General features: G+C 38.0%; 2 protein-coding genes across 2 annotated transcripts; one reads left to right on the forward strand and one right to left on the reverse strand.

Moving 5' to 3' along the window:
- The first annotated feature begins 900 nt into the window (after window positions 1–900).
- On the forward strand, window positions 901–4504 carry LOC121412616 (juvenile hormone acid O-methyltransferase-like). The gene is made up of 4 exons (XM_041605396.1): window positions 901–1108; window positions 1253–1581; window positions 2773–2908; window positions 4142–4504. The coding sequence occupies exons 1-4, from the start codon at window positions 922–924 to the stop codon at window positions 4312–4314; spliced, it is 825 nt and encodes a 274-aa protein (XP_041461330.1). The 5' UTR covers window positions 901–921; the 3' UTR covers window positions 4315–4504.
- A 2557-nt stretch (window positions 4505–7061) lies between these two features.
- Window positions 7062–8093, reverse strand: LOC121412907 (alpha-1B adrenergic receptor-like). Its single transcript, XM_041605669.1, has one exon. It carries the CDS (start codon window positions 8091–8093, stop codon window positions 7062–7064), a length of 1032 nt encoding a protein of 343 aa, XP_041461603.1.
- Between the last annotated feature and the right edge of the window lie 891 nt (window positions 8094–8984).

An 8984-nucleotide genomic window follows, 5' to 3' on the forward strand; every position in this document is an offset into this window, starting at 1 on the left:
TTCTTATTTTACATGCGATTTTGATGAAATTTTCAGTGTTATGCTTGTTGAATTTTTTTCTTTTTTATTCAAATCAAGTTTTTGTTGGGGTGGACTTGTCCTTTAAGTTCACTTTTCGCCTCCCAGGCACAGGTGACGCCAAACAAGTGATAGAAATAATAATATAATAATAATGATAGTAATAATAATAATAATGATATAATTATTATTATTGTTATTATTACTATTATCATTATCGTTATTATTATTATTATCATTATACTTACTACCTTCGAAAAATTTGACAAATACGGAACCAAACGGCGGCTCTCCATTTAAGTACAGAGAGAAAAAAGTACATCTTTTTAAATTCTAAGTTTTATTATTGCCTCTTAAATTTGAAATCAAATTTTTATTTCTATCTACTTTATTTTATTTATATGTACTGCTTTGGGTGAAATGTTGTTAATTAGTATCATGCTTTTAACGATGCCGTATGTTTGCCACTCTGCTTTCTGTTATGATATGAGTCAAGTTATTTAGAATGGTTATGTGCATATTTCACATGTATTTAAATGTTTTTATACTTGTTTTTATCATGTATTCCAGGGCCCCACAGGAGACCAGTTTATCGCTGAGTGGGCTACCCTGACATTGAAATAAATAAATAAATTTTGTATCGGCCAACATTTAAACCAGTCATTTAGATCAGGCAGACCCGTTGTTCTAGCCGTTTGGTACTGACAGGACTAATCAGCTAGCCGTTTTGGTCTCCCGGTTCCCGGTCTAAATCTGTGGCTCCACAATCACAGGCCTCACTTTTTTTTACCCGACCTAAATCAATCATGGGACGATTTAACGCAAATAAATCTTATCATTGTCATTCTGCACAGATCTGTTCAACTTAATTCGGGCATTCAAAGGGATTCAAAGCAAGGCAAGATGAATACCGACACAGTAGAACTAGCGAGGGAATATGATTTAATAAGTTCTGTTTATTTTCAGAATCGAGTACGAGATGAAGCTTTGAAATGGATCGTTTTCGATGAAAACGACGACGTGCTCGATGTTGGATGTGGTCCCGGAAGGTTATGTAATATGTTGTCTCCTCGTGTAAACTCAGTTACCGGTAAGGTTTTTTTTTGGGGGGGGGGGGTGGGAGGAGGGGTTGGAGGGTAATGTATATTGGTCCATCCTATTATGGGTCTATTATGCAGATATGTGATTATTTTCGAATATTCATATATGCAATGTTTTGTGTGGTTTTATACAGGTTTAGACATTTCGCCTGGCATGATAGAATATGCAAAGATGGAAAACTCAGGGCCCAATATACGATTCTTTCAAGAGGACGCGCAGACGTTTGGTTTTCATCTCAACAACTGGTGGGAAAGGTTCAACAAAATCCTGAGTATAACAGCTCTTCATTGGTGCTTCGACAAGGAGAATGTATTGAGGAATGTCTTCCATTGCCTTAAACCTGGTGGTGTATTCCTCCTTGACTTCGAGACGCATTGGCACCTACGTGGGGAATGGAGTAGATACGGTGAATCCTGCGAAGTATGGCTTCAGAAACATCACAGATGGGGAAAATATCTGGAGGTAAGGAGCTACTACCTGGTGGATGTTTCATAAAGCTGTTCGTAAGATAAGAACGACTTTAAGAACGACTGGTGATCTTTTCTTTTGGTAAATGGTATACACCATAGGCGATGGTTTAGCGCGTAAGAAAGGATCACCAGTCGTTCTTAAAGTCACTCTTAACTTACGAACAGCTTTATGAAACGGCCCCCTGGTCTAGTTTTGTTGTAGTGAATAGTTTTATATGGGCGTTTCTAGAAAGATATGCAACATAACATATACAATGGTAATGCATATAAAACAAAACAATAATACAATAGTAGAAATATAAGCAATGAAAAACAAGATAGAAGGATAAGATGCATTATTCACTTTTAAAAAAATCATAATTGAAAGAAATGCAGGAGACCGCCATCGTAAGTGATTAAGCTTGAAAATGATGGCCGCCTCGTCATCGATGATGGTCATTGACATGATATGATGGTTATCATTTTATGATTTATAACTTTGCTTACACAGTCATATCATGACGTAAGTTCTGTCTTGTTGACTGGCCTAGATAATAGAATTATTTTAGAAATACATCGCTTATTGCTCTTGACCATCCTCTATTGTTGTGTATGCCATCATGCAAGACGGTGATTTGGGGATTATGTTTTTTTTTACGATTTCCTTGTAGTTCAAGTTTCCAGTTCAACGATTACGAAGAAAAGTAGGCCAAACCCCGTGTACACGGGGTTTAGTTTAATAATAACTGCTCCAAATGCCAATGTTTACTTTGAAAATATTTTCCTTGGCTAACTCGTATACAAATAGATTACCTGTTCTGTTAAATTTCACTGTAGCTTTTCGCTATGTAGTTTGATAAACAAAAAATCGCGCCCGATGGCTGGGTACGGGCAAATAAAATATTCCTTTTCGTTGAATTGAAATTACCAACTTGACTCATGATTCAAGCCACCGGAATCCTCGCCACCTCACTCACCCCGCCCCTAAAAAAATAGCTACTTTCCCAACAGTTAGAGCACCCATTCAATGCATTGATAACAAAAAAAAAATCAACAGGTACTTGAAAAAAAATTATCAGACAAACTTCGAATGGTAAGGGAAGAGTATTCTAGGAGTATAGTGCAATATGCAAATATTGAGAGATTAATTAACTACATCTTTTTGTATGGTTTGTTTTTAAACATCAAACTATTACATCTTCAGAACTGTGACTATTTACTGCTTCCAGTGGAAAGTACTGACACCTTTCACGACCTGATGAGATCAACAGGATTCTCTATTATAAAATCAGAGGTCAAGGAATCACCCTGGGTTCAATGGAAAGAACATGAAATTAAAAGTAAGTTTGACATCTAATCTATCTTATCATTCCAGTAACTGATTAGGCCCACAATAAGCGCGGAAACATCGAGGCAGTCTTGCGGAATCAAAATTTGTTCAAACTTGCTATGTATTTCCCCCTTTCTGTAATATGCTCTGAAGCACTTTGAACATAATTAGGATGGAAATCGCGCTATTGAAGATAATGTGGACTGCTATTAGAGGCATGGAGACCGCACTGTGCCCAAGGGCTTTGCCCGAGGGCATGGTCTGGCCGGTGCGATACCCTCGAGCCGAAAGAAACAACCAAACATGTCTCGAATATCAAAGCAGTCCATAGGCCCTATATATCTTATGATCCGAATCAAAAGCTGGATCTAGGTCTATATCTGAATTGAGCCGAAGCTCTAACCCAGACCCAGACTAACGATTGGTCTCGACTATGTTTTAGGAACTGAATTTAGGGTCTAATATATAATAGATCTATAGATCTAAGTCTAAGTTCTCCAAAATAGTCTAGTCTCTACATCATATCAAGATCTATGTCAGATCTAATATTAAACAGACTATATATATTATAATTCTAGATCTAGACCATTCTTCTCTGTTAGATGTGTGGATACATTAGACCTTACATAAGTGCCCCTCACCTTTTTGAGATAGCATTTAAGGGTTGAACATTAACAAGGTGATAATTGATACATCCGTCTTTTATTAAAATAAGTTTCCTTTTGAAGCAGAATAGAACAAGCAAAGGTGTAGAATTTACATCGTTCTATCGATATTTTTGATTAAATCGCGTGGATAGTATCCGCAATCACCAATAGGGATCTCAGTCAAATTTAATTATGCCCGTTGTTAAGAGGCGGATCAGAGGGCAACTATGCCAGTTGCCCTTGGTAGCCAGCTTAGTTTGTTGTTTTGCGGGCATCAGACCCTACATTACCTACTACAGCCTACACCGGTATACAGCGTTGCCTAACATAGGTCTTGTACGATTCTGGGCCACGATAACTGGGTGATGTGGTGTGCTACTGTTACAAATTGATGCAGAGGTTTAAGGTTTGAGCCCTGGTCACCTCTTTCGGATGGTGACCTTAAAGGTCGGTTCCAGACTAAAATAATCATACCTGATTGACACACATTTGACAAAACTCAACTACATACGCACGCCACGATTCCTCTGTCTTCGTGTGTGCTGTATACACTTTCTTGTAAAAGTGCCATTGCTTATGTCTTCATTTTCATGCAGGTCAATTAAGGACCTCCTTTTATCCGATGAAGTATATCCCTCTGGAACACCAAGAAGAATTCATCGGTGACGTGTACAAATGGGCGTGTGGCGTCACTCCAAAGAGGTCCGGTAATGTTTACCGAGGTGAATATGGGAGAATTGAACACATCACCATCATGGCTACCAAATAAAGACATTCTTCAAGTTTCTTGACCTGATCCACGCGAGCAGATCCCTCGACTTTTAGTGTCTTCAACAGGGACATTTTAAGGATTATTTGTTTAGGAATTCATGAAGAGCATACATATCTCACCATAGTCATCTAATGCGAGCGCCTAGCGCGTGCAGAATTTTACAGAAGTACACCTAAACCATGGAGCTAATATATTCTTAAACCACTGCATCACACGTTATGCAAAGGGCCCTCTTCCTTTATATATAATATACATAATGTGTGTGCATATATTCATATATAAAGATGTATTGAAAGATTTTGAAATAAAGAGGTACATGAAATAAAATAAAATTCATGGAGATCTATATAGTGTTGTAGTCATGGCAAGAACTCTGTCAGAAGCTTACTACCCTTTTACTAGCCAGTGGAAGAGCCTATTTGGTTGAGTAACTCCTTAATTTGAATATGAATAGACCATACCTATATCTGCTAGAGTAGGCAACCCCTCACTGTGTTTGATAGATATAGTGTGTGTGCACTGCATAGGGCAATGCAAGCAAATGATCAACAGACTGCAGATATGTATATGCAAGCATCGGGTGCAGTAGCATCTTTCGGCAGCTCCTTAACCATGTTAGCTGGGAAAGCTAGCACATTGGTGCTACTCCTTTGATCCTTTGATATGTGGGGTGGCATTTAAGACATCAGTGGTTGGTACACTGGTTGGAATTCAAGATTCAGACAGTAAGTTGATGGGTTTTTTTCATATAATTATGGACAGTTTTTATAATATTTAGAAACTGTGGTGTTATTTGTATTCCAATTGAACATCATAAGCATAAGATAAGCTATTTCAAGACGATAAGATACATGTAAGCCAGATATTGTTTATTTCATACACATTATAAAGAAAACACATTTATATGTCTTACACAAGTCATGAAATTATTGTTTTAGGAAGTGACTTAATTATCCAATATTTAGACTTGAAAACTATTTTTTCATTTATCAAGACAATAAGTCTGTCTATTGACAGATTTTGAAAGCTCTTTTAAACACTCATTAAACACTCATTAACTAAGAATAGTGGTGATTTTTGTATGACACTTTATTAGAATTATTGTTTCACTTGTTCAAAGTTAGAACACTGATATTTGGTACTCAAATACAAGTATAGAGAGTTCAGTGACCTGCTTTGAAATGTACTCACTACTCAGCATTTACTTTATTATAAACCATTCGAATAACAGAAATGATATGAACTGTCGGCTGTTAATCCTTGCGTATTCTTTTCCAGACGGCCGTTTCTTGATAGTTATCCACGTCTTTTGACATTTTACCACGTTCCTCCACGTTTGCCATGTGTCGCCATGGTTCTCCACGTTTGACAAGGTTTATCGATGTCCTACGTCTTGTGATGTTCACGGCCTCTTCGACGTCTTACGACGTTCTTTGATTGCTACGTACGTTCTCCACGGTAAAGTTCCGAGTTCTGGTTATCTGGTTTCTTCTTCTGGTTTGGCCAGTTCATCTCGCGAGTTCATCTCCACATCGTCATCTGTTCGGCGCTGCTCATCCATGTCATCCATTTCTTCAACATCGAACGATCAATTCGGACATTGATATATATGACATCTGACACCGGGTGATGAGCGAACACTTGAGAAACTCAACTTTCCTCAAAGTCGGTATACTTAATATATCAATTGTTCTCATAAACAGAGAATTTATGATTTTTCTTGAATAGGAAAATAATTTAAATTGAGTCAGATTGTTCCAAAAAATTTTGATACTCGTTTATTGATTTGTTTATGTTTTAAAAGCTTGTGAGCCTCGATAACGTCTATAGTAAATTCATTTTGATTGAAATGTACTATTCTATCTTATAGTTTAATTCTTGGGAGGTCAAACAGCCTCATAGATTAATAAGTCTAGTTCACATCAAAAACAATGTGACAAACTCAAAGGCCAAAATTAAAGTATGAATCTTCAAGGCCAGTGCCAGAGCATGAAACTCAATCAAACATGTCAAAGGTATCGATGTATACTAGAAACAAGAGCGCTAATAGACATTAGAGATCTATGCAAAAACATTTAGTATGGTATTTGTTCTGAATTAAAAGAATAGTGAACGGCAGTTTGTATGTGTGTAATTCTTGATTATCCAAGCGTGAACGAATGCTATGAAAATATGGTATTCAATTATTTGGAACGAGATTTCAGGAAATGTTTGTTCATGTTTTTGCTTTTGTTATTATCTCTGTTACATTAATATCTAGAAAACTTGGAATTATGAATATAATACATTTATTGTAAGGTTTTCTATGACAGGATTCCATGAGCTCATATCCATACGTTCTTGAAAACGAATTACTGAATGCAAACAGAATATCTAATCAATATCATCATCGTAATGAAATAATTACTATAACGTTCAATATTATAATGTGCGATATCACGACTTCTTTGTCAGTGTCTTTATGTAGTAAATAAATGTCTATGATAAATAGATAACACCACCGTGTTCTTCTAATAACCTACTTTAATTTGATGTATAATTCGCCGTTTTGGGTGATTAGCAATAGATTTCTATTCTAAACTGGAAATTTTAAAATGAATGCACTTGGTACTGCATGCAGTGCAGGTGACAGAAATGCCTGCTCTTTGGATAATCCGAGATACATAAGAATGCAAAGACCAACATGTCTGTATACTGCATTATCATTTGTATATGACTCGAGATCGTTGAAAGCACACATAAGATCAAATGCTTATCGCAAGTGGCCTGACGCATCCAAATAATTTCATGAACAACGCCCTCGCCTCGGGGTTTGTCAGAAGGTAGACGATGGGCTGCATCCATGTGCTGCTAACTGCAAATTTGTCAAGAACAGCAATAGCTTCTGGACTCAACGGCACTGTGTAGTAGACAATAAAAGATGCCCATACTAGGTAGAAAGAACCGATCAGAAGGACAACCGTTGTGAGTCCTTTGATTCTTCGGCTTGGCAAACGGGGGAGGTCTGGCTCAATACCCGGGCTTCGTAACGGTTCAATATTTCCCCTGTCACTCCGAGGCTCCAAATGCGCACGAATTTCACGACCGGAATTGTGGGTTGTCTCGAAACTTGGCGCCACACTTGCCTTTCCACACGCAATAAACAGTAGCTTCGTGTATAAAACTGTTGTAAGACACATTGTTACACAAACTGGAAATGCAAAGTGCAGCGTGTGAACAATCGAGACCAGGTCTGCTCTAGGACGAGTGGTTTTACCCATACAACGCTGTGCAAGCAAGATTACAAATGGGGATTCCGGGATCGGAAGGTATAGGCCGCAAATTAGAATGGTGCACAGTAATACAACTGTGAGCATCGTGACAAATCTGGTTCTGGTCATGATGACAGAATATCGTAACGGTCTGGTAATTAGGATGTAGAGGTTAACACTGATTCCAAGATGGCAAATCATGATGGTCCAAAATGCCACATGGAATATAAACGGAACGGCCAGGCTGAGGATCATGCAGGTGTCTCTGTCACTAAACGAAAACCAGAATGGTCCCCAGGAGCCCCAGATGATTCCTGCAACTAGATTGGAGATTGCGAGAGTCTGATAAAGAACTCGCATGTTCTCCTGAAGCTCTTGCTGCTGACGGACCAACACGAGTACAATCACGTTACATACGACTGAAAGGACGACGGTGAGAAGGTAGAAACCAACTTCGCCTGGAATGAGGCTTTCATTTTCCACGTCCATGACGTCTGTTACATTCGTCGATCCTTGATTCGCCATCGTCATGCAAACGAAAGTGGTGGCTTCACGACAGGACGATCAGAAGGTTGTGTTGGTAATGTTGGCGGTTGCGACTGGGCTTTTTAATTTAAAAATGCATGAATCGAATGTGCTACCTCCTTCATCAAAATGTCAGTTAGATTGATTCAACCGTGGGGTTCTCTTGAAATTAGGAAGCATGGTCAAACAAACTTAGTTAACGATTATTTTCAATGTGGCGATTCTAAAAACAAGTCTTCAAAGCATGCAAAACGTGAGAGAATCCTCATTCACTGTTTACCCACTCTATTATGTCGCAGCAGGCTTTCAACTGATTCGAAAATGTCAGTGCTGAATAATTGCAGAATAAATGTGGCGGTTCTACCATGTCTACGGAGTGATATCATGTCGCTTTTGATCCGAAATTGAGTAAATAATTGCTCAGTGGTCAGGTGGTTAGTTAAAAAGAAAGATTTTTTTTTTCTTAGGAGCGACACCGAGATGAACAGATAGGGGGAAGAGTAAACATTTAAAAGTGACTTCAATTTTTTCTCGATTAATATAGGAATCAGTGGCGTACTATGGTCCCCCCCCCCCCTCCTGTCGGCTGGCCAAAAAAAAACAGGAGGAAGGGAGAAAAAAGGGGGAGAAATGAAGAGAAAATGTAATGGGAAAGAAGAAATTACTGTACATTGTATTATGTTATATTGTATTACAGATATATATTATGTGATATTACATAAGATTTTTTGTCATAACTTTATAAGACATGATTTGCACAGGGCCTGTTTGTTCATCGTTCCCGGTGCTCGAATTGTCTGTTTAACGAGATACGTAATCCTGTTGTCTTAAAACATCCCGTTTTCAAGTCAATATACAACATAATATATATATAATGTATCGTCGCACTTC

Source organism: Lytechinus variegatus, chromosome 4 (assembly GCF_018143015.1).
Source record: "Lytechinus variegatus isolate NC3 chromosome 4, Lvar_3.0, whole genome shotgun sequence".
Taxonomy (NCBI): Eukaryota; Metazoa; Echinodermata; class Echinoidea; order Temnopleuroida; family Toxopneustidae; genus Lytechinus; species Lytechinus variegatus.

Bases quoted from the DNA above. Each gene is read 5' to 3' on its own strand.
- LOC121412616 (XM_041605396.1), top strand. From the start codon at position 922: ATGAATACCGACACAGTAGAACTAGCGAGGGAATATGATTTAATAAGT. The intron at 1,109-1,252 runs GTAAGGTTTTTT...GGTTTTATACAG, and splicing joins TCGTGTAAACTCAGTTACCG to GTTTAGACATTTCGCCTGGC. The intron at 1,582-2,772 runs GTAAGGAGCTAC...TTACATCTTCAG, and splicing joins GATGGGGAAAATATCTGGAG to AACTGTGACTATTTACTGCT.
- LOC121412907 (XM_041605669.1), bottom strand. From the start codon at position 8,093: ATGGCGAATCAAGGATCGACGAATGTAACAGACGTCATGGACGTGGAA.